Source organism: Globicephala melas, chromosome 11 (genome assembly GCF_963455315.2).
Source record: "Globicephala melas chromosome 11, mGloMel1.2, whole genome shotgun sequence".
In the NCBI taxonomy this organism is placed as follows: Eukaryota; Metazoa; Chordata; class Mammalia; order Artiodactyla; family Delphinidae; genus Globicephala; species Globicephala melas.
Window position 1 is genome coordinate 80993240 of NC_083324.2, and position 26071 is coordinate 81019310.

The following is a 26071-nucleotide window of genomic DNA, read 5'->3' on the forward strand; positions in this document are numbered from 1 at the left end:
CTTAGTTGTGGCATGCGAACACTTAGGTGTGCCATGTGGGATCTAGTTCCCTGACCAGGGATTGAACCCAGGCCTCCTGCATTTGGAGCACAGAGTCTTATCCTCTGGACTACCAGGTAAGTCCCTAACCACATTGTATTTTAAATAGTAGAATCAGTTTGCTTCAACAGACCCTGAGAAGTCAGGCATTATTCTTGAAATTGAAGTTTCTTTATTCTATCTTGGAGATTCACCTCACCCCATCCTCATCAGATGAGAGGGTGCCTGGCTGATTGGGATATCTGCTGCTCTTAGGAACCCACATAGAAAAGGTGATATCATGATCATGTAAGGCACCAGATAGATCTCTTAGTTCCCAAGGAACAGGAACCATTACCTGCTAGTAAAATTGACATAGTGCATAACCTATGACCCAGCAATTTCATTCCTGCATATGTTTTCCAGAAAAACTCTCAAAGGTGTTCAGACCAAGACTTTATAATAAGGAGTTGGTTAAAAGCCTAAATGTATAAAATTGAAAGTAAGGCCACACACAGACCAATGATTATGATGCACCATGAAATGAGTTTGTAATCAATCCCCACTGAGCACCCAAGGTCATTTCTTGACCAGGTCTGGGAAGAGGGCAGATCCTATAGCAAACGATTAGAGATCCCTCTTCAGGCTGAATAGATACCAACCCATAAACAGAGCCCTTCAAGCAGTCATTCAACAGCATGTGTCACAAGCCTTCTCTGCGTCAGTCAATACTTTATATATTGGAGACCCAAAGATGAATGAGGTAAATACGGTCTGTGTTCAGCATATCACATGTACACATGGCCCACCCACATTTCACCATCTTTTTTTTTTTTAACAAAGGATAGGAAATTTTGTGAAATGATTTACCAAAACACAGATATTTGCTGCATTTCCCAGATATACTAACACGATAAAAAGGGATCACTAATCATTAGAGAAATGCAAATCAAAACTATAATGAGGTATCACCTCACACAGGTCAGAATGGCCATCATAAAAAAATCTACAAACAATAAATGCTGGAGGGGGTGTGGAGAAAAGGGAACCCTCTTGCACTGTTGGTGGGAATGTAAATTGATACAGCCTCTATGGAGAACAGTATGGAGGTTCCTTAAGAAACGAAAAGTAGAACTACCATACGACCCAGCAATCCCACTACTGGGCATATACCCTGAGAAAACTGTAATACAAAAAGAGTCGTGTACCACAATGTTCATTGCAGCACTATTTACAATAGCCAGGACATGGAAGCAACCTAAGTGTCCATCGACAGATGAATGGATAAAGAAGATGTGGCACATATATACAATGGAATATTACTCAGCCATAAAAAGAAACAAAATTGAATTATTTGTAGTGAGTGGATGGACCTAGAGTCTGTCATACAGAGTGACGTTAAGTCAGAAGAGAAAAACAAATACCGTATGCTAACACATACATACAGAATCTAAAAAAAAAAACCAGTTCTGACGAACCTAGGGGCAGGACAGGAATAAAGACGCAGACGTAGAGAACGGAGTTGAGGACACAGGGAGGGGGAAGGGTAAGCTGGGACGAAGTGAGAGAGTGGCATGGACATATATACACCACCAAATATATACACCACCAAGATAGCTAGCTAGTGGGAAACAGCAGCATAGCACAGTGAGATCAGCTCGGTGCTTTGTGACCACCTAGAGGGGTGGGAAGGGAGGATGGGAGGGAGACAGAGGGAGGGGATATGGGGATATATGTATACATATAGCTGACTCACTTTGTTATACAGCAGAAACTAACACACCATTGTAAAGCAATTATACTCCAATAAAGATGTTTAAAAAAAAAAAGTAAAAGGGTGTGAGTCTGGTAGAAGTGTATACCCGTTGCATCCCAGGAATCAATGTCAAAATCATTCTTAGAAAAAGTATTTAATTAGCATCATGAATTCCAAACAAAAAATAAATGTAATAAATAATATTTGGATTATCCAAGGTTGTGGTTAGTTTTAAAGACATCCCCCTACTCTCTCTACATTTACTGTAGAAAATGAAAAGCTAACTGTGCCAAAGACAGTTAAATATCCACTGAGATCTGTCATAGGAATCTGTTTTAATTCAGCTTTGCCCAAAGTGACCTGACAAAGTCTCTCTGGTAATACTTGTCTAACTGCATAAAATGATGCCAGTTAAAGTGATTTTTTGCAATTGGGTTTTTTCTTAGTGGTGACATTTGATGTTGAAAAGTTCTATGTTATACCTCTACCTCATATTTGACTACTGAGGTTCATTTTTGTTGTGTATCCTCTGATGTTTAGTAAGAGATGAGTTCAAGAGATTTTCCCACACCTGTCCCAGTCATAAGGCTTCTCTCCAGTGTGGATCCTGATGTTTGATAAGATCTGAACTTTTTTTTTCTTTCTTTCTTTTTGATGGGGGTGGGGGGCAGTTAAAGTGTGGAGTCCTACTGGACTGCCAGGGAATTCCTGATAAGATATGAACTTTGACTGAAGGCTTTCCTACATTATTTACCCTTAAAGAGCTTTCCCCTACAAGAAATCTTTGCTACACTTTAAGAGTTGAGCTAACGCTGAAAGCGTCCCCACAGTGGTCATACATACATAGCGTTTTGTTCCAGTATGGATTTTCCAATGTATAAGATTGAGCTTTTAAGTGAAGGCCTTCCCACATTTTAATATTTATGGATTTTCTCTCTAGCATGGGTTTTCTGGTAATTAAGTGCTGGCTTCCAAACGAAGGCCTTCCCCCACTCACTACATTCATAATGGTGCTTTCCATTGTGGGTTCTTTGGCGGGTGACCAGACTCGAAACACAATGAATCCTACAGTATTATACTCTTTACACCAATAAGTTTTCTCTTCAGTATGGATTCTGTGATGTTTAGCAAGGCTATCAGAGAACTTAAAGGCTTTGCCACATTCGTGACATAGATAAGGTCCCTGTCCAAAATGAATTTGCTTATGTTCAATGAGACTTGACCTCACAGAGAAGGCTTCTGACACTGAAGATATCCCCAAGGGTTCTCTGATGTCTAAGACCACTCCAGTGTCTGAAGGTTTTGCCACATTCTTTATTCTCATGAAACTCTTTTCAGGATGGCTTCTCTGTTGTTTATTGAGACTTGGGATTACACTGAAGGTCGTTCCTGGTTGAGGATCTATAGGGCTTTCTTTAAGTTTGGATGTGCTGGTGCTTGGTCAGGGTTGCTGGTGTACCAGGGTTTGTCTTATGAGGGAGGGATATTTTTGGTTTGGTGACTTCCACTCGCTTTACGAGTGGCTGCTTCTTTTATTACAGTTGAAGTTGGAAATTGTGCACAAGCTGAATGCAGAATTTCCCATGCCCACAGCATCGACAGGACTGAACTTCAGGGTGAATTCTCCCAGGTATCTTAGGCCTCTTTATCGGAGTGATATTCTCCATGGCTTGAGGCAATGTAAGTTGTGCGTCCTCAAAGGAGCTCCTCTCTCACTTGGGTAAATTATTCAGAAGTCCATGAACTTGTCCAGTGTGGAGCCCCTGATGATGTTCCCACTTAGTCTTCTGAACATCTCCCTTGTTTGTTAGACTTCTTCTGGAAAACTCTGCTTTGAAACAGACTCCTTATTTAAGGCCAGGAGTCACCATCTGAAAGAACAGGTTGATCATGAAATTGGCATCTTTTCCCCAGAGGCAGAAAGAGGAAGTCAAATGTAACATACATGAGAGTAGCCTACAGAGAGAAACTACATAAAACACAACTCTTTATGTGTGAAAGTTCTAAGTAAGAATACATACTTGCTTTTCCATTACTTTCTACTCTTATCTTTAGTAATTGCTTCCTTCTGCTTTCTTGGGTTTATTTTCCTGTGCTTTAAGTTCTCAAAAGGGATATTTAGAGCATTTTTTTTTCACCTTTGCTTCTTTTCTAAATATAGCATCTATACTTTTAAATGAAATAATTTACCCTAAGGAGCCTGAAAAAGTACCAGGAACAGAATAGGTCTAAATAAATGGAAGCTACTCATTATTAGTATCATCACTAATGTAAAGCAGGAGAAGTAAAACAGAAAGGACTGGTGAGGAGACTCATTTGTGCAAGAGCTCCAATGAACATAACAATATATAAAGTAGCAGATTAAAGAAGAGGTCATCACGTAACAAAGCATTTTACTATCTATTTGGAGAGATGATAAAAACCTCAAAGCTGTAAGGTGTATCAGAGAATATCTAGCCTGTCTCCTTATTTTTAAGGATGTAAAACTGAGGCCCAGCTAGGTGGCATTAGCCTAGGTAACAGGATTACTTAGAGGTAAAGATAGGTTGAGACCAAGGGCTCTTGAATTTCACCTTTAAAGTTTTTACCAGCATAACACACTGGCCCACTGTGGTGCATAAACAACCTTCAGATCAAAACTTTCATAATATAGCATAGTGGTTAAGAGAAAACATCGTCAAGTTGAACTTCTGGTTTCAATTCCTGGCTCTGCCATTTCCTAGCTGTCTCTGTTCCTCAATATTTTTAGCTGTAAAATGGGAATATAGTAGTATGTATCTCATTTCATTATTTTTTATTGAGAAAAATACACATGTAAGGTACTCAGAAAAAGCCCCAGCATAGGAAGCATTCCAAAAATATTGACCAATATGGTAGATCCACTATCTCAATGGTAAATTATATTACTTTTCTTAGTTATTCACTGTCCTCTTTGTAAGCTTTATTTTTCTCCACCCTATGGATAGTAAGCTTGGTGATTTGAACTGCTTTGACTAACGAAACGTAAGTGGAAATGACATATGCTCCTCCTGAACAGATGCTTTAAAAGCCATCATGTGGTCCTACGACTGTTTTTCTTTTGCCATAACAGCAGCATATTCAAGGTAGGAGCATTCTTCTAGCCTGGATTCTAGAGTGGTGAGAATGTGTTGCATTAGTCAGTTAACACAGGCAAAAATGAAAGTAACAGCCAAGCCTTTAATCACTTACTGCAATAGCATTAGCAAGAGGCCCAACAACAAAAAAGTGCTGGCTCCTGCAGTGTGTTATTCTTATCCATGCAATAGTGCCAGGCAGGGGTCAGGTGAATCAGCACAGGTGTGGGGACTGTGTCACTGCCAACACAGCACCAAACAAAAGGCTCCAGTCATTTTCTGGACCTGGAGGCCAGGGGAAGAAAGAGGGGAAAGGCTAGGATTGTAAAAGTACTAGTACTGAGAGTGGAGAAAAGTGTCTTGCCTTATCAGGGTGAGAGAATCTTGAAGAGTTACTCGGGCAAGACCCCCAGTAAAAAGGGCCCCAAAAGGAGGTGCCTGGGCTAAGAGTACAGATATGCCTAAAAGCATGGCTGGCCAGGCGGTCTGAGTCTTTGACTGCAACTCCCTTCAGAGACTGCATGCGCTGGCTGTGCCTCAAAGCCTTGTGTAGGAGGGTAGCTTTACACCCATGAGGGATAAAGCCTTTGTAACTGCCTATGGTCAGGTCTGAAAAATCATACACATTGAAAACTTCCTTCTCCTCCCCCAGATGCACCATGATTTTCACATGTTATTCCCACTGTACCTTCCTTCATTCCTTTTCACGTGGCTGAAGAACTCATTCTTTCTTCAAGATTTCATCCTCCTTCAAAGCTTTTCCAACCTTCTCATAAGTACTTGTTACACTTACAATGAAAAGCATTCGGTATAAATCCAATGGCTTTATCACTGTAATTATTATTTTCTATCTACTCCTTTCTCCCTGTCCGCAAATAGACTGTAAGCCTCTGGAGAGTAGGGTGTTTTTTCATTTATCTTTGTATTCCTAGTACCTGACACAAGGCCCAACCTAAAATAGATAATCATTAATACCTTAATCTGAGCTTATAAGGAATAACCATGTTACATATATCCTGATATCCTAACACTCAATTCTTCAGTAAATGAAATTTCTTTTTCCAGAATGTCTGTTCCTTCAAAGTTTTCAAAATACTCACCACTTACTGATTAGGAATCATAGTTGTGCTGGTCTGGGTGGGATATGGCATCACTTCAGTGCTGATCCCAGAAGGGTGTGCTCCACCCAGACGACTCTGCCTGCAAATCACCATCCTATGAACAAACCAAGACAGCTGGGCCCAAAGAGGTAAATACTGAAAACAATGGCGATAACAACATAGACAGGGGGTGACAGGGAAGTCTCTCCAGAGCAGAGCAGGGGGAAACCACAGTGTCCTTCAATTGCCAAAGACAGGAAAAAGTAGGGCAAAGAATTAACACTTTCAACCCAGCATAGCACAGTCCTGGTGCTTCTTTGAGGCCCTTCACTGCCTGTAAGTACGTGCCTTACTTTCTCTAACATGCCTCATGCCCTGATTGAGGTCCTATCTCCTCAATTTGAGCTGCAGAACCATGACATTCTCTACCTTCAGGCCCCATGTCCAGGCCTAAATTTACCTGAGTAGTGTGGTAAGCACCATCTCAATAACAGAGACTTCATGATGTGCTTTTTAACATGCGTCTGTGACCTCAGTGTTGGAGGGCACAAGTTAGCTTAGAGCTACCTGGAATCCAGTGTGCCTTATAGCTGACTTGCTTGAATTGCTGATGAGAATTCAGGGAAACTGTGCATCCTTTGCAACACAGAGTCTTACTCTGAAGTGAATACCACTTCAACTTCCCACAGAGTGTTCCCTTCTACTTGTCCACAGTGTGGACCAAAGCAATCTGCAATTTCTATCAATTTGGTGCTCACCTTGAACCTCGAATTACTAAGTTTCAGGGATCAAAATGATTTCAGGACCATTACCCAGGAGTAAGAAATCACTACTAAAATAGAAAAATAATAACAAAGTAATTTTAAAGTCCAGATTTCCTTTGAGTTTCATATGTGCAGAGAATACAGAGTTTGAGTTTTAGGCCTGGGGATAGTTAGGAAGTTAGGCTATAGTCTGGTGAACAGCTCTACTGGGATTTCCACAGATATAACAAAGACATTTCTCTAACTGAATTCATTAACTTTCTACCACCTCCCAAATCTGAGCTCTCCTGGTTGATTACAGATATCAAGTTTCACATAGTCACTCAAATAGATCGTTGTGTTTTTTTTTATTGGAGTATAGTTGCTTTACAATGTTGGGTTAGTTTCTGCTGTACAACGAAGTGAATCAGCTACATGTGTATATATATCCCCTCCTTCCCACCCCCACCCCATCCCACCCATCTAGGTCACCACAGAGCACCAAGCTGAGCTCCCTGCACTATACAGTAGGTTCCTACTAGCCATGTTTTACACCATGGCAGTGCACATATGTCAATCCCAATCTCCAAATTCATCCCCCCACCCCCGTGTCTACACCTCTGTTCTCTACGTCTGCATCTCTATTCTCAAACAGATCGTTGAAAGCCATCCTAAGACTAATGCCAACCCCAACTCAACAACAGTTCCCCAAGCTTGTTCCATTCTCATACCTCTGAGTCTTTGCATATGCCACATTACACTTTGAGAAACACTGAATGCAAGGGTCGGAAGCACCTGACACTCTTTTGAGAGGTTTTTGGTTTAGGAAGCTCAGTTAAGTTCTGGGGTTTATTGGATTATTAAGTCCAAAAGGCCTGGGGCTTATAATTAACCTTTTTAAAAAAATTAATCTATTTTTATGTATTTATTTGGCTGCGCTGGGTCTTGGCTGCAGCAAATGGGATCTTCGTTGCAGCATGCGGGATCTTTAGTTGGGCATTCGAACTCTTAGTTGCGGCATGTGGGATCTAGTTCCCTGACCAGGGATCGAACCTGGGCCACCTGTGTTGGGAATGCGGAGTCTTAGCCAGGCCTGGGGCTTTAACTAAGCAAGAATAACCTTAAAGAGGGAATTCCCTGGCGGTTCAGTGGTTAGGACACAGCCCCTTCACTGCAGAGGGCCCGAGTTTGATCCCTGGTTGGGGAACTAAGATCCTGCAAGCTGCATGGCATGGTCAAAAAAAAAAAAAAAAAAAAGAATAACTTTGAAGAATTATCAGTTGGGATTCCTAGCCAAAAAGAGAGTATGCCTTCTGCCACGAGGTCACTAACTCATTTAACCGTCTCTAAGAGCATAGCAGTACATTAAAGCCAAAGAAATCAAGACCAATAGGTTAGTTATTTGCAGATTCAATGAGGACATGTAGTCCCTGTCTCACCAACCAATATTACTTCCAATTTCAAAATTTAATGTTTCACCTATAATACTGGTAGCAACAACAACAACAAAAGGCTTGCACACAAGAAAAGGAAAAATCATGTTTGAAATATTGAAGTTTGCTCTTACTAAACCATAACAAACTATATTATGGTATAATTTACCTTATGAGTAGTAAAACTGCATTCTCAGAAGTAGATGTGATCTTAGAGACTTAAGTCAATCATTACAATGATGGAGTCCTTTTTCATTGACTTCTCACTTCTTTGATATTCCAAGAAATGAAGTGTCAATTCAAACATTAACTTTTACCATACCCTTCCTTTGGTGACAACTTCTGATATTAAAAAAAAAAGGCCTTTGTAATATCTTCACCATGTAAGTCACTGATGACACTTTCCTTTGGCATGTATTTTCTGGTGTTTAGTAAGATTAGAGCTCCCACGGAATGCTTTCCCACACTCGTCACACTCGTACGGTTTCTCTCCAGTATGGATTCTCTGATGAAGAATAAGAGTTGAGATCTGGCTGAATGCTTTCCTGCATTCTCCACACTTACAGGGCTTTTCTCCAGAATGAATCCTCTGGTGATTAATAAGGGCTGAGTTCACATAGAAGGCCTTCCCACACTCCTTACACTCATATGGCTTCTCTCCTGTGTGGATTCTCTGATGTTTGATGAGGTCTGAGCTCACGCTGAAGGCTTTCCTACACTCATCACACTCATAAGGTTTCTCATCAGAGTGGATTCTCTGATGTTTGATGAGGTCTGAGCTCACACTAAATGCTCTGCCACATTCATTACATTCATAGGGTTTCTCTCCATTGTGGATTCTCTGATGTATAATTAGGTGCGCCCTCACACTGAATGCTTTCCTACACTCATTACAAGTATAGGGTTTCTCACCAGTGTGGATTCTTTCATGCACAGTGAGGGTTGAGCGCGCATTGAAGGCTTTTCCACAGTGATCACATTCATAGGGTTTCTCTCTGGTGTGGATTCTCCGATGTCGAACAAGGCTTGAGCTCTGGGCAAACTTCTTTCCACACTCACTGCATTTATACCATCTTTCTTCTTCAGGCTTGTCCACATGCCTTTCTAACTGGTCCTCATACTGAAAACGTTTTTCATTCTCAGGAATCTGTAAAGTATCCCTATCATATATGCTGGGGACCTTCGGGTGTGGGTCCATCCTTACAAAAATCTTCCCTTCAGAATTGACACCTTGTTCATACCTTTGGCCTTGATTCCTGAAATAAACAGACCTTTCAAATGTAATTTATTCCCTGATGCTAAAGCAATATGATGTAATAAAGACTAAACTAGGACTCTCAAACATGTTCCACAAACCCAGGACACACCGATCACACGGTGGCCAGATCAAATGTTTTTCTTCAGTCTGTACCACCACAGAACTATTGGAATGAACACCTGACTCAAATAACTATTTAAGTCTACCCTTTATAAAGGTATTTAAAGCACAAAATCTGGGATATAAGTGAGTATATAAAATAATAGATAGTTTCTACTTAAGACTTTTTATCATATTTAATTAAATTGGGAAACAAGACAGGAGTTGCAGAGATTTGCAGATAACAGAGCAGATGAAGGAGCACAGGAATAGAGAAGGCAAAAAACCAGAAGTTCAACTGATAATGAATTAGTTTGGGAAAAATGACAATAACATTATCATTGTGTTTTATCACTCACACAAGTCCACACTATTTGGGTTGGAAGAGAGACATGGAGATAAAAGAAGCTCTGTCTACTGCTACCTCTACTATTGCTGCAGCTGATGTTGCTATGACAGACAGTATCTTAGCAACAGGGGTGCTTTGTCTTCTCTGGAACTGTGACAGAACAGACCCTTTATCTCTCCAAAGAAGGGTCCACTCCATCTTTATAATTCAGACCAATGTGTGGATAACTTGTTGGACTGCTCCCACTCTCTTATCCCCTGGGAACAAACTCAATTCTATCTCCAAACTTAATAAAACTTTTGCTTCAAACTCAAATTACACAAATTATCTCCCTCTGCCTTTTTCCATCTTACAAATTGTTTTATGTCTCAATAGTGATAAGTCAACACCCCCAAACCTCTAACCTCAGCATGATAATGAGAAAAACATCAAATTTCAATTGAGTAACATTCTACAAAGAAACCTTAAAGTACTCCTCAAAACTTTCAAAGTCATCAAAAACAAGGAAAGTCTGAGAAACTGTCACAGCCAAGAGGAGCATATGGAGACATGACAATTAAATGTAATATGGTATGCTGGATGGGATCCTGGACTAGAAAAAAGAACATTAGGTAAAAATTAAGGAAGCGTGAATAAAGTATGGACTTTAATAATAATAGGCAATAGTAACTCAATAGTTGTGATAAGTATTCTATATAATGTAAGATGCTAATAACAGGGGAAACTGGGGACTTCCCTGGTGATCCAGTGGTTAAGAATTCATGCTTTCAATGCAGTGGGCACAGGTTTGATCCCTGGTTGGGAAACTATGATTTTACATGCCACGTGGTGCAGCCAAAAAAAAAAAAAGAAAGAAACTGGGTGTGGGGGATATAAGAACTCTCTGTACTACCTTCACAATTTTTCTGCTAATCCAAAATGCCCAGAGATCAGAAACTATTCTAAAAATTTTATTTAAAAATTTGTCTATGTCTTTGAATAGGTAATATACAATTCAAAAGTCAAAATGGTCTCAAAAGATATATAAAAAGAAGACTTGTTTCCACCCTGGTCCCCCCTCAGTTTGCCACCTCCATAGGTAATCAATTTTATTAGCTTCTTGTGTCTTTCCAATATTTCTTTATAGAAACGTACTTTTAAAGCCTCTGATTTCCTTAATCCAGTTTCGAGCCCCACAGATCAGTCACAGGTTTACTTTCATATGGGCACTATACTCTCCATGGCTTACGAACTGTACCATTTCTAAGTGATGCTGTTCTATCCAGTTTCTCTGAACAGTAGCTCCTTGGCAACACTGAAAAAGGCTAACTCAGTGCACCGGTCACATGCAAATGAACGCTTGCCCAGAGTCCAGAAACATGGCTACCATGGAAGCATGTGGTGCAAGTCGCTTTGCCCTTAGCAAAACACAGAGAACGCCTAGTCCTACCCAAACCCCTTCTGGTCTGTAGCTTGCTCATACTTGAATTAGCCTTTCCTGTGGCTGCCTCAATGTGCCTTCTTTTCCCTAATATATTCCCCTCACAGACCCAAACTGCTGATACTGACTTTAGGCAACTACAAAGGATAATAAATACAGTATTTTTTCTGGATAAATTATCTTAAGGCTACAAATATGTATAAAGTTACCTTTCTGAGCTGTTATCAGATACCTTAAGATTTTTAATTCCAAAGAAAAGCTATCAAGAAGAGGGACATTTGCTTTCATCATTTAAACAGAAGAAAAAGGTTGGAGGCAGAGGGGAATGAGATATAGATACCAAAAGAAAGGAGTTTCCGTGAGTAGAGCATTCAGCTAAACTGATTTTTTCCTTTGAGGCAAAATGAAAATATTTCAAGAACAACTAAATAAAATTGCCAAGCGTCCGTCAGCTACTAAGGTTATCAGAACAAAGGAGAGCTGAGGGCACACGGCCAAGAGAAAAGAAAGTCTACTCCACCTCCCCACACCCGCCTGGAAATCGGCCCCGCCAGAAAAGCGATTGGGGAACTCGGGGGTCTCTGGGGGAGTCGGCAATGCCAGTGTGGCAACGGCCCAGAGGAGAAGGAGGAGGGAAAGGACAGAAAAAGAAACCGTGGGAAATGAGAAAGGAAAATATAGTAAAAGAGAAGGGAGGAGTGTGCAAAGAAGGCGGGGAAAGGGGAGAGGCGGCAGGGTGAGGGGAAGGAAAGGGTCGGGGCGCAAGGTAGAGGGGCAGGTGTGAGGCAACGAGGTGCGGCGCGTAGTAACCCTCTCTGCTGCTCTTCGCCCTACAGCTCACTCCAAACCCAAGGAGAATGATGCGAGAGGTCTCACCTGGAAAACCCTGATTTGATGAATAGACAGGTCGTCTGACGCCCGCACTGGCTCGGAGAGGTCGACTTCCGCGGAACCCCGCCCGAGGCACCTGGTGGTCCGCTCTGGGATCCTGGAGGCTTCCCTCTCAGTGGTTCATGAGCTGAGGCCCTGAAAGGAGCAAGAGTGGAAAGGATTCTATTTACACAGAAAAAGGCATTTTAGGCTTTTTAGCTCCTTTAATCCTGCAGGGCAGACGTTACAGTCATCCTCTCATATATAAGAAATCTAAGCAGATAAGTTTTCTGAGGTTGGACAACTAATAAAAGCTCCGAGATGGAATTTGAACCTAGATCTGTTACAGTCCCAACTCCTTCCATTTGCCTCCCAGCAGAACCAGCGAATGGTATCTCAAGGCTTAGGTCTTAGAAAGTAATCCCTATATTAATTTGTAAATTTAACACTATTCCAAAAAAATACGAACCTTTTAATAAGTAGATTTTAAAGTTCACATAGAAAACTAAACAAGCAAGACTCCGCCTGCGAAAACTGAAAAAGAAGGGCAATGAAGGGGCACTTGTCCTAAAGAATTTTAAACATATTATAAAGCCTCAATAATTAAACAGTGTGGCACTGGTGAAGGAGATAAACAAATGATTCAGAATAGAAGGTTCAGAAGTAGATGCAATCACAGGCAGAAATCTAGCATATAATAAAGGTAGCCAATCAGTAAGAAAAAGATGAATAGACTTTTTAATAAATGTATGCAGAGAACTGGGTAATCATCTGGAAAAATATTAAACTGGATTCCGACCTCACTCTGTACACTGGTAAATATTTCAAATAAATAGAAGTTGTAAATGTTATAAATGAAACCATACAAGTGCCAGAGGAAAACATGGGAGAAGTCTTTTATAACTTCAGAGTAGGAAGCCCTTTCTTTCTAATTAAGAACCAAAATCCAGAGGCCATAAATGAAAAGATTGATAAATTTGACCCCGCAAAGAATCCATACTCCAGCAAGGTAAAACAAAAAAACCCACTTAAGTCGAGTGAAAAACAAATAAAAAATGGAAAATATACTTACAACTTATAGCTCAGACAACAGACAGCAAAGGGAGAACTTCTGAATAATACAAATCATGGAATTGGCAAAGCTGAGCTGGATTCCCTATTGTTCCACCCTCATTTTGAACTTAACCAGATTGCTGAGCAGTCATAACCACGCAGTTATGCTGATCTCATTAAACAGAAGTTTAAGAAAAAAATAGTGTCCTCAGGTCCCTTATATCCAGAACCTTCAGAAAACTACAGAATGTCAAAGTTTAACACCTAACAACACTCCTGTAGGGAGAAGGGTCCCTGTAATTGATATTTCAATAGTGTATTCCTGGCTAGGAGCTGCAGAGACAGTGGTTCTCCTTCTGCTGCCAGAGCTGACATTTATTAATAGATCACTTCTTGACTGTGTGCAAGAAATGGGACCTAGAAAAAATTAAACACGTGAAATTATGGGGAATCACTGTATAAACAAATAAATCAGCAGAGCAGGCCAAGTCCCAGGAAGGTAAGGAGAGGAAGAAATAATTACAACAAATATCTAGATAGCACTTCTTTTGTACCAGGTAATGTTCATGTAATGTAAAAGGCAGTTGCTTTTATCATCCTCATTTACAGACGAGGAAATGGAAGCACAGAGATTAAGTTATTTGGCTACTATCACAGTCTGACTTTAGACTTGCATACATAAAACGTAGGAAAAAAAAAAAGAAGAATCATCACTAAGAGGCTGAAAGTTTTAAGATGACTTGATAATACCTCTCCTTTGCTGCCCTCTTGTCTAGGTTCATCCTACTCCCTCTTGAGGTCCTCCAGCTTAGTCACTTTCCCAAAGACCCTCTCACCTCTCCCCCCAATGCCACTCCCATTCCGAGACCTGGCATTCCTCATCAGAATAGTCAGGAACTGGACTCAGCCATTGTCAACCGAGCTGCTGGAGCCAGCTCAGAGCAGTTTTCCAGTAACAGAATCCTTGGAACCAGCAAAAGCAGGTCTTCTAAAAATGCATACATGCAGCTTTCTTGTTAATTGGAGAGTCTGCAATTCAGTAAGATTCCTCTTGAGGGCCTCCCTTTTCCAGAATACTTCTGTAAAAGAAACATTAATTTACTCAAAGAAAAAGCAGATTGCCACAGCTGTTACACTAATTACTGAGGGTAATGGGAGAAAAAAAAAGAAAAAGAAAGAAAGCCATGTCAAATAAGGGGCTAACTTTCAAAGAAGGGCTGTCAGATCACAAACTGGGATTAGCAGGCGTGGCCCTGTGCCACAGGAATCTCCTTGCCATTGCCTCGGAGCACTACTGGGAGAGGGCCTGGAGACGTGCGTCGGGAGAGAACAGCACCGCCGTTGCTGGTAGGCGGGTCTGCACACGTGTGGACGGAAAAGTTACTGCTAAAGGGGAAGGGCGATTATTTATTGCCAAGCTGAAATACAGAGGTGTATTCTGCATTCTAAAGGAAGTATGGGCACGAAACGCAGATGTGGAAGAGGAAACCTCTCCTAAATTTAGAGATCCTAATACTTCCACTCATTTGCAGTTTCTCCCTTTTGTTTGGAATGGCAAGCTGAGGGGTCTGGTGGGCATTGATTCCAAATGTACCAGGGGTACACGTTGCTAATGTGACTCAATAAATCTCTGAAGACCTCAGAAAGATAGGGGTTATAATCCCGAGAGAAGTAGTCCAAATGTGGATGGACTCCAGCAGCACTAAATCGCGAGAAAAACCCTTCCCTGGGAGGTTGCATCTGGGCTTAGCGCCCACCGTCCCAGGACTGCCTCTCGGGGCTCATGCCAACGCTCCACCCGGTCCGACCAAGGAGAAGGAATCCGAGGGGTTGCAGCTGAGCAACGCCCACCACGCCACCGCCCAAACGCAGAGGACCCTACTACTACAGCCCGAGCAGCAACCTGGTCCGAGAGCTCCCCGCGACCGGAAGTCCCTCTCAGCACTTCCGGGGCGCGGCTTAGCTTGTACCCAGACAGGCAGTTGTGGGGTCTGGGCAATACTGTCATTCCTGGGAGCTCCTCTGCCCCGAGTCTTTGAAAGACTCCGAATTCCTGCCTCACCCGTCACGAAGGTGATTTTTTGCTTCCTGATTTTACCCAGGGTAGGATCACCCTTGAATATTGGAATTTAAAGACACTGCAGCTGGGAAAGGGCAACATCTCCAGTCTGGGCCCTACAGGATTCCTAAAACTGACCCACAGGTCCCTAAGAGCTCTGGTCTTCATTATTAGTATTCTGAAGCCAATGCTGCACATCCTATGTGCTTTCTCCAAGATTAGGAACCAGACCTGAGAGGGCAGGACTTTCAAAAGGGCGGCGGTACTGCAAAATCCCTTGGACTACTCAGTCGTTTATTAAAGAATTTAACTCAAGACACCAGTCAGTATACTCGTTTGGACATACAAGCTGATGAAAGGAATAATTCCTAAAATGAAACACTACAAGTGGAGGCAATAAGTATGAATACATCCCATGGCACAGTATGAAACAAGAACATAAAACAAGGGTCATGACTAGCCAAAAAAGAAATAGGCAAAGCCTCAGCAAGCCTGGATTCTAGTTTCGCCTGTACCACTAACTTAATGGGTGACCTGGTGCAAGCCACATGGCCTCTCTGGACCTTCATTTACAGAATAACGGGCTGGAAAATGATCTCAAAAGTCACTTCCAGGGTTGAGAGTCCGCCTGACGATGCAGGGGACACGGGTTCGTGCCCCGGTCCGCGAAGATCCCATATGCCGCGGAGTGGATAGGCCCGTGAGCCATGGCCGCTAGGCCTGCGCGTCCGGAGCCTGTGTTCCGCAGCGGGAGGGGCCACATCAGTGAGAGGCCCGCGTACCGCAAAAAAAAAAAAAAAAAAAGTCACTTCCAAACCTAGCATTCTATAGACTGTATGAGTAAACACAACAGATCAACACAGTTATTTCTTTGCTGTATTACATAAACTGATTTTTCTAACTCTGGGATTGTTACTCTTTAAACCTGTTGAAGGAAGTACCATTGAGTTACAAAAGGAGACTAGTTTTTTAAAAGTCTTCTTTTACACTACTCAATTTCCTAATTAACTAAATTTCCTACTAATATTTCCCCCTACATGTGTTTCTTAAGTAGGATTAACAGAGTATGTTAAAAACTTTTTAAGTGGGGATGTGTTTTAATACTTGGCAAACTTTGACAACGTTCTGGCTTGGGGTTTCCTTGGGAAGTTGAGTTATTCCTGTCTAGTGGCTGTCCAAGGGACTGTCGAGGGTCATGTGTTGTCCCCAAAGCTAAATCTTTGGTAAGTTGCAGGCCCCCTGCTCAAGAGATAGGCCCCAGTGTTTTACCTTGTATTTTATGTAATGAACCAAGATATAGAAGGCTAAAACTAGACTTGTACTCCTACAACATCTTCCACTTGGTATAAAGGATGGAGGCAGATTTGATGCTGAAAGCAATCTTAAAACATACAGGTATGTTGCTGTAAACTCCAAACGTTAAGGCTTTTTCTAATCTTACAAACTACAAAATATATAAACACTTAGGATTCTCATAAAGCTTGGTATAGCTAATTTTTCTAATTGTAAAAAAAAATCTAGTATTTCATCTCTCTTCTTTTTCCTATTTACCTTAAATATATCTAGACCAGGGTTTCTCAACCTTGGCACTATTAAACATACGGAATTTGATAATTCTTTTGTTGTGGGGGTTGTCCTGTGCACGCAGGATGTTTAGCAACATCTCCAGCCTTAACACTAGATGCCAGTGGTATCCCAGCCAGCCACTAAAGGTACAACTGAAATTGTCTCCAGACATTGCCAGATTTCTCCAGTTGAGAACCACCAGTCTAACTTGAGATACAAAAGCCTATTCTCAAGCACTTTTGCAACGATAAACAGTAATCTTTAGAGTTTCCTATTTTCTTTCTTAACCAATAAATAACTCTGACCAAACAAACAGAAAGCTTCACATTTCAACTTTTCACACATACCCTCCTAAAGTTGAATTTTTTGGTCTTTAGTCTTAGGTACAGGCAGTTATTGATGTACAATGGAAATGGGTCTGTGCACAAAATAAGAAGAGACATATATCCTCAAAAGCAGTGTAAAATTTTCTGTATATAAAAAAATAATCCACACAATAATTCGACAAGCATTTATTAAACGCCTACTATGTGCTCAGCACTGTTCTAGGCACTAAGGGGTGCAAAGATACAAATGTAAAAGTTATTATTCCTGCCCTCAAGGAGCTTACAATTTAACTTGGGAAATAAATACAAATGTGAAACTACAATACAGAATGGTAGAAAATAATTACAAAACAACATATTAGTAACTGCATGGACCATAGTAAAAACTCAAAAGATCAGTGCTGAGGCAGCACAGAATAAGGGAGGTCTCAGTGTGAGATGAAATCATCAGGGAGAGCTCATTCAGAAGATGTAATGGAAGCTAGGCTTTGAAGGGAGTAATGAACATGAGCTGGGGCCAAAGAGAAATCTAAGCAAAAGGAACAGCATGAGAAAGGCACAGAGGCAAGGGCTTATAAGACAACAGTGGAAGGTCACAGGAAGTTTAACCATGATAAATCAAGGTGAATATGCTAGACAGTAATGAAGCTGAGGCAGATTAAGTATGGAGGGCAAGGTAATGGAGAGCTTTGAACATCATTGCTCTGATAGGAATTATTTGCTGGGTGTTCTTCAGTGAAAATGAGATATCATGAAAATGGAGTTTGAGGAGGACCATCTTGGAAGCATACAAGGTGGGGATCTTGGGAGTAAGTAAACTGAAAAGAAAGAATTACAATAACCTGGGCCTCAGATGATATGGATCTGCAGAGAAGGATATGAAGGGATAGCAGAAACGTAAAAAAGTCCAGCCTCAAGGAGAAAACTGACTAAGAATTGGTACAACTTAGCAAGACTTTGGACATGAACGATGGAGACCAGAAAAAGACTAAAAGACCACTTTAAGATTGGGATAAGAAATATGAAGGGTAGTGAGTCTGTTCAGGGTAAAGATGTTAAGCAAAGATGCCTATTTAAAAGGAAAACAGGGGTTGGGGACAGAGTGATGAGTTGTTTTCAAATACCAAGTTGTATAGGTACCTGTGGAAAAGTTCACAGGTACCTATAGTACCTGTGGGAGACAGCCCACAGGGCAGGAAATATTAAGTTACTCAAATATAAGAAGGTAAGTGTAAACAATCACAATGGTTAAATAGGAGTATAGAAAAAGTAGTGAATAAAATTAAGACGTGGAGATTTTCTCAGTGGAGAGGAAGAAAAGACCAACAAAGAAAAGCTAAAAGTGAAGAAACTGACCAAAAAGGATCCCACAAGTCAAAGGAGAATCCCTGAGATGCAGGGGAAATTCCCAAGTATGAAATATAGATCTAGAAGGACAAGAACTAAGAAAAGGCATTAATATTTATCCACTGATGATTCTGAGGATATTTCAGTGGAATACAAAAGCCAACAAGGAGAAGTTTTAAGAATAGATTAATGAGGAAACGGGGTTTAATAATGGATGACATGTTTGAGAAACCATGAATGACAGAAGAATAAAATGGTAGTTGGAAATGAGCAGTAAAGTTGAAGCTTTTACACATTTTATGCTGTAGATGAACTTACTGGTGTCATCCTGACTGTCCATCTGCCTGGCCTAGGGCACGGATATTTCATTTCCCTCCACAATGCTACTTTCCCTGGGGCAGTTCAGAAAGAAATGTACTTGAATCTATAAGTTACTGCTTTGTCCTCCCAGTTTTTAAAAATGTTTTACTTCTTTAAACATGTTTTCCTTGCAGAATTTAGCTTTCTAGTACTACAAAGCATCAAAAGTATCAACATTTAAAGATGATATAATTATAAACCAAAATGGCATTTTCAACCAATTTTCCAGTAACTGTATGGATTTGCACTATAGTGCACATTTCCTCCCTCAGTAACCAGGAATACATAATTTTTTATTTTTTTTTTTTTGCGGTACGCGGGCCTCTCGCTGTTGTGGCCTCTCCTGTTGCGCAGCACAGGCTCCAGACACACAGGCTCAGCTGCCATGGCTCACGGGCCCAGCCGCTCCGCGGCATGTGGGATCTTCCCGGACTGGGGCACGAATCCATGTCCCCTGCATCGGCAGGCGGACTCTCAACCACTGCGCCACCAGGGAAGCCCAGGAATACATAATTTTTAAATGGCTGGCCAGGGTTAGGGTGTTCATTAGAGACACAGCAGACCAGCTGTCAGGAGCACAGGCTTGAGAATCAGACTATGTAGGTTAGAATCCCTGCTCTATCACTTACTAGTTGTGATCTTGATCAACTCATTCAGCTCTCTAAGCCTCAGTTTCCTCATCCATACAGTGGAGTATACAATATCTACCATAAGCATAAGAAATATGTAACACTGGGTTTGGCACATAGTGAGTGCTCAATAAATGTCAGCTATTATTATCTAGAGCCTCAGAACCAAGAGTAAAACTGTTCCCATATGGGAATCAATCACTGCATTCTAGCACTGCCACCTTACTCAATGGAGAAAATCTTTGAAACCTAAGATGTCTCTACTAGGACTATGCTGGATCGCAACAGTTACGGAAGAACCACTTTATTACACCAGGTCCTAAAATGAAAAGCTGAGGATGGGAGAAGAAAGTACTGGTGAACAGTTCATTTCAGATTAAGAGCATAAAAACAGAATATGCAGGATAAAGGAACTTAGTGCATGTCACTCATAGTTAGGAGCAAAATAAGGTCATACAGAGTGATCAACAATATTCTAATGCTAAGAGTGAAAACAGGAGACCAAGAATGGGCTTCTACTTATGCCCCCAAAGAAACAATAGCCTTTTTCTACTGTCTTATACTACTTGGCTATCTCTATAGGTGTGCTGAATCAGCCTTGGTATATATCGTTCTTTCAAGTCATATTCTTTTCTCACATGCATCCCAGTAAAATAGTAATCTTTCTGGTCATATTTTCTTTAAATTTCTGCCAGATATTAGTAATTCTGAGATTTAAGTCTGGCTACACATTACTCTGAGTAGAGATGTTAACTGGTACATCTACAGTCATTTCAATATGGTACTCTGCTGAGAGCTTTCACTGGAATAGGAGACAACTGTTCCCCTAAACTATCAATACATGGGAGGAGTGTGTGTATACATGCACATGCACACACACACATACTCTCTCCCTGACAATGTACTCATCCTATGTAATATCTGTACACAGGTAGCATTTGCCTCAGGTAGAATTAGTATCTTAAGGACAATAAGGCACAACTAAAGTGGAGAGCAAGGATCTAGAGACAACTAGATTTATTTCTGGTTTCTTGTAATTTCAAGTACCAGGGAATTAGGAATAGTAATCTATAGGCCAAAAAGAGGGAGAGGGAGGAGGGAGGAGGGAGGAGGGAAGATAAGAAAATAAAGGATACTGAAAAGCATTGTTTTGAAGAAGTTAACCAAGGAAACCAGGATGACGAATGACAAGTGGGTACCAATGGTTCAATGAAATAGATGTAGATAACCCTGATGTTATTAGTGGTCAATATGGGCCATACTGGGGTAGGGAAGGGATGTTATAGGGAAGGAATTTATGATCCAAAAGGTGGACCTCTATGATACCTGATTTTATAACTGATTTTTGAAAACATCAATCATAAAACAACATGATTAGAAAGCTGTCCCTGTTCATGATAGTCACAGTGTGAAATTTCATAATTTCTCTTGGAATTTTCATCACAATGTGTATCATTTTCTTCTGGATAGGATTAATGGAATTAATTCCAATTCTGACAGCTGATTTTGGAAACAGCCAAAAGTTATTCAATTCCAAATATGGTGAATAAGTGAGTAATCAAGTGGTCAAAAATGAGATGAAATTCAAGAGTAATAGAGTTTTCTTGTATGGTCTATTAAATAGGAACCTTGAGAATGTTCCAAATATCTAGAGGAGTGGTAGCACTTGGAATAATAGCACTACTGGAATAGCTAGAACTGCCCAGTTTAAAGGACAACCCATATTTGGATTCTTCTGGAAGTTGTAGGTGTTACTTTAAACCAGCCTCATTACTTTATACAATATCCCCTGGTATATTGAAAGCTTCAAAGATGAAATATAGTGCTTGGTGATGATGAGTTTAATACTGTGTCTTTGCTGGATTACAGATGGAGTGCACCAGAATTCAGAAGAATGAGGAACTGTGAAGTGAAGTATTCAACTGATTACCGCTGTAGATATGGCAAGAAAGAGATGAAGAATGAGGGAGGTACTGAGGCCATCTAAGGAGGTGGGTCCAGGGTAAAGACAAGAGTGTAGACCATCTAGTCAGGGGGTTTGTGCAGACCCCTGAGAGAGTGGTACCGTAATGGGCCAAAAGAGATGAGTATACATTCTTTGTAAGGATTTTTATGTCTTCTTCAAGCACCTGTCTCCTTTTTTTTCCCCATGTGATGCCTTAACGAGGATAGTGTAAACACCTATTTGTACCACAGTGTACAGTGGGAAGGTGGAAAGCAGAGTCAGAAGTCACCAAAAGGCACAACCATCCAAGCTCAAGAGCAGCGGGGCTGAGTCTCCACTCACCTCTTTCTCTGCATCATTCCCACAACCATCACTAATGCGTCCACTTCCTCGCTGACACAGGTACTGGGACTGGGAGTGGTGAAGGATACGTATGGATGCTCAATGACTCAGTGGAGTCAGTGAAGGTGATATATGAAGAAAAATGCTGGAGTGCTGTTAAAAATATAGCATTCTGAGTTTGCATGGGAATATGGATTTCCACTATCAGGAGCATTAGAATAAAATAAAATGCACACTTAAGCATAAATACATGAGATGTCTGTAAAAATTTCCCTAGAACTAGGATCTTAGAAAGCTAAATATAAGTCTCACACAGAGGCTGCTTCAAACTCTAAAGCAGCTTCTTAGGTCAGATTAGGAGCACAAGTGCACCTTTAGGGGAATAAATGGGAGAAGGGATCACAGATGGGAAGAAACAGAGGAACTAGGAGGAGTAGCCTCTCTCAAACCTATAGCTACTCACCAAAAAGACAAAGTTAAGTGCCTCAAGCCGTGACGAGCAACTTGCTCTAATGCTATTTTAAGCTTCTAAAGGATACCTTAGGCCATCAGGAGCTCCACTCCATCAGACACCTCCCAAGATAGTCAAGCTAATCAACCTGCATCAAGGCACTGTGCCCAAACTACTGAAGAGCTATTCTAACTTTGTCACCACTATCAATTCTGACCCTAGATAAGGTTGTAATGATGCTGAACTTTCTGCCTTTTTGTTACACTGAAAGACCTCTCACTAGCACATGGTTCCTCTAATGCTGAATAATGCCCAATCTATGACTAAAGTTTTTTCCTAAACTCCCGTAGATTCAGACTTTTCTCCACTGTGGATTCTCTGATGTCGAATGAGACTTGACCTCTGAATAAAGGCTTTCCCACACTCATTACATTGATAGGGCTTCTCCCCTGTGTGAATTCTCAGATGCTGAATGAGGCCAGTGTTCCCATTGAAAGCTTTCCCACATTCTTTACATTTATAGGGTCTTTCTCCAGTGTGGATTCTCTGATGTTCAATAAGGCCTGACTTTTGACTGAAGGCCCTCCCACACTCATTGCATTTGTAGGGTTTCTCCCCAGTGTGGCTTCTCTGATGGCCAATAAGATGTGAGCTCCGCCTGAAGGTTTTCCCACACTCATCACACTCATAGGGCTTCTCCCCAGTGTGGATTCTCTGATGTCCGATGAGGTGTGAGCTATGACTGAAAGCTTTCCCACACTCATTACATTCATAGGGTCTCTCCCCACTGTGGATTCTCTGGTGCAGAATAAGGCCCGCACTCTGACTGAAAGCCTTCCCACACTGATTGCACTGATACGGCTTCTCCCCAGTATGGATTCTCTGGTGCAGGATCAGGCCTGTGTTTTGACTGAAGGCTTTACCACACTCCTTACAGTGGTAGCGTTTTACTTTGTTGTGGATATCCTGATGGGAAAGAAGGGCTGACCTGTAACTGAAGGCTTTACCACACACATTACACTGATAGGGTTTCTCCCCAGTGTGGATTCTCCAGTGGCGAACAAGACCTGAACTCTGAGCAAAGCTCTTCCCACATTCATCACATTTATGTCGTCTCTCTTGGGTGGGATTTCCCCGCTGCCTCTCTAATGTGCCCAGAAGGTCTCGGGCTTCTCCATGCTCAAGACCCCCGATAACATCCCCGTTGCACTTGGCAGCTGTCTCTCCATGTGGTTGGATTCCAGTAGATATTACCTGTTTTGAAGCTAATTCCCTGTTCTCATTCCTGGTCTCACCACCTGGAATAAAAATGTAATAAACATCAAGCCAACGTCACTTCCTATACTCTATGTTAGGAGAAAGAAATCAAAGATGGGGGAAAGGAATATACACTTGGAACAGCTACAAGTAAACGCAAAGCTCCCACCTGTCTCTGAAATGCCTTTGTTAATATGGGGAGAAAGGAGCAGGGTCAAACAGAAGTACCACACACCAACTGGGGAAGAACTGCCATCAAAAAATAGGGTTGATGGGGCTTCCCTGGTGGCGCAGTGGTTGAGAGTTCACCTGCCGATGCAGGGGACACGGGTTCGTGCCCCGGTCCGGGAGGATCCCACGTGCCGCAGAGCGGCTGGGCCCGTGAGCCATGGCCATTGAGCCTGCGCGTCCGGAGCCTGTGCTCCACAATGGGAGAGGCCACAACAGTGAGAGGCCCGCATACCGCAAAAAAAAAAAAAAAAAAAAAAATAGGGTTGATGGAAGGAGGACTAAAGTAGAGAAGGGATCAACTGCGGAGAAGTGGAAGTTAGGGAGTGGGAAGGAATATGGAACTACGAAAAGACCTAATGAGTGGAAAAGGAATGAAAAAGTCCCAGTCATTAAAAGGGAGGAGCACAATAGGTCTAAGTGAGAGAATCTATGTGAACTCAGAGAGCACTAAAAGATTTCAATTTCCAACTGGCAAAGAGACCAATACCCAGTTACAAACTGTAAGGTAAGTCCTAGATTAGAGAATAAAAGTGCCCTTTTATTTTTTTAAATTTATTTATTTATCCTGGTTATTTTATTTCTATTTATTTTTTTAGTTGAAGTATAGTTGGTTTACAATATCGTGTTTTGGGTGTACAGTAAAGTGATTCAGTTACACATATATATGTGTATATATCTTTATTCTTTTTTAAAATTCTTTTCCATTATAGGTTATTATAAGATATTGAATATAATAGTTGCTGTGCTATACAGTAAATCCTTGTTGTTTATCAATTTTATATATGGTAGTGTGTATCTTAATCCCATACTCCTAATTTATCCCTCTCCCCACCTTCCCCTTTGGTAACCATAAGTTTGTTTTCTGTGTCTGTGAGTCTATTTCTGTTTTGTAAATAAGTTCATTTGTACTATATTTTAGATTCCACTATTTTTTAGATTCTCTGTCTGACTTACTTCACTTAGTATGATAATCTCTAGGTCCATCCATGTTGCTGCAAATGGCATTATTTCATTCTTTTTTATGGCCTAGTAATATTCCATTGTATTGAGATATATATATATATATATATATACACACACACACCACATCGTCTTTATCCATTCATCTGCTGATGGACACTTAGGTTGCTTCCATGTCTTGGCTATTGTAAATAGTGCTGCTATGAACATTGGGGTGCATGTATCTTTTCAAATTACAGCTTCTGTCTTTTCCAGATACACACCCAGGAGTGGGATTGCTGGATCATATGGTAACTCTATTTTTAGTTTTTTAAGGAACCTCCATGCTGTTTTCCATAGTGGCTGCAAAAGTTCCTTTTAGAACTCCAGAAGTCTCAATATTTTATCTTTCTGTTGTATCCTGAGTTTAAACTCAACTATGTCTTTCAGAAAGCTCAAAGCTACTGTACACATAAACAAACACAAAACTGTAAATGATAATAATAACCAGAGCTTTCCTTACCCAGGGAGAACATGTTTCTGTAATTCTCTGGCCTGTTATCTCTACTCAGATCTTTCTGTGATGAATCAAGAAGCCATTCCTCTCGAATTAGGGACACAGCCATGTCTTCAATCTTCTCCAAAGTCTGAAACAAAACAAGATGCCCATCTGGGACTGGGACTGTTCCACAGTTCAAACCCAGAGTGTCAGAGAGATCCACCAGGGTTGGAGTGGATCAAGAGGTGGGAATGTACTGTGTAAAGGGATCTGCATAGCTAGCAGGAAAGAACAGGAAAATGCACCAGATTCATTGGGGGAAAATCAAGGATCAACCTGTCTCTATGCAGAAGAACATGGGGCAAGTTCTTAATGGAGCTATGGGGTTTCAGTGAGGAGCACAACTCACCTGGAACCCTGCTGTAAGAAGTGTAGCTCTCATCTCCTGGTCTCGAGGACTTCCTTTCTGGGAAGGAGTAGGACTCTGTGAAGCAGATATGGCTGCGAGAGGAGAAAGGAGCTATGAATGAGACCAGCCTTGTCCTGTGGTTATAGGAACCAGCACTAACACATTCCAAAATTATTTGTATTTCAGCCGATATGCATGCCAGAGATTTTGAATATGAAATGCTGTTAATCTTGGACTCTGGGTTCATACCTATGGTTGCTCACAAAACATCTGCACTTTGATGTCCCACTCAGCCTGAAGTTACATGTCAAAAATAGAAAGTGTACTGGTTTCCTAACAGGAAGTGCATTACAACTTCTTCTCTACCACCAAAGCTATATTCCATCCTTGTGCTTGTACACAGTATTTCTTTAGTTCCTGATCTCTTGCCAAGCTGAATATGAGAACCAATCTATTTCTACTAACTCTACTACTTTTTTGAAATGTCTACCATGACTGCCAGCATCTGCTTCCTATA

At 41.2% G+C, this 26071-nt stretch overlaps 2 protein-coding genes across 3 annotated transcripts in view; both read right to left on the reverse strand.

The window, feature by feature from the left end:
- The window catches only part of LOC132598129 (zinc finger protein with KRAB and SCAN domains 8-like), a 25999-nt gene extending 13744 nt beyond the window's left edge, over positions 1-12255 (reverse strand). The window contains exon 1 of one of the 2 annotated variants that reach the window (XR_011377839.1): positions 12148-12255. The gene's annotated coding sequence lies outside the window, so the exon portion shown is untranslated. Of the gene's footprint in view, positions 1-8314; positions 8434-12147 lie in introns of those variants that run through there. The other variant, XR_011377838.1, reaches the window with a different exon arrangement.
- Positions 8534-26071, reverse strand: part of ZKSCAN8 (zinc finger with KRAB and SCAN domains 8) — a 27094-nt gene continuing 9556 nt past the window's right edge. The window contains exons 4-8 of the mRNA XM_070046764.1: positions 25555-25646; positions 25170-25293; positions 22578-23517; positions 10249-10255; positions 8534-9283 (exon numbers count right to left, since the gene is read on the reverse strand). Coding sequence (XP_069902865.1) covers positions 8534-9283; positions 10249-10255; positions 22578-23517; positions 25170-25293; positions 25555-25646 — 1913 coding nt within the window. The remainder of the gene's footprint in view (positions 9284-10248; positions 10256-22577; positions 23518-25169; positions 25294-25554; positions 25647-26071) is intronic.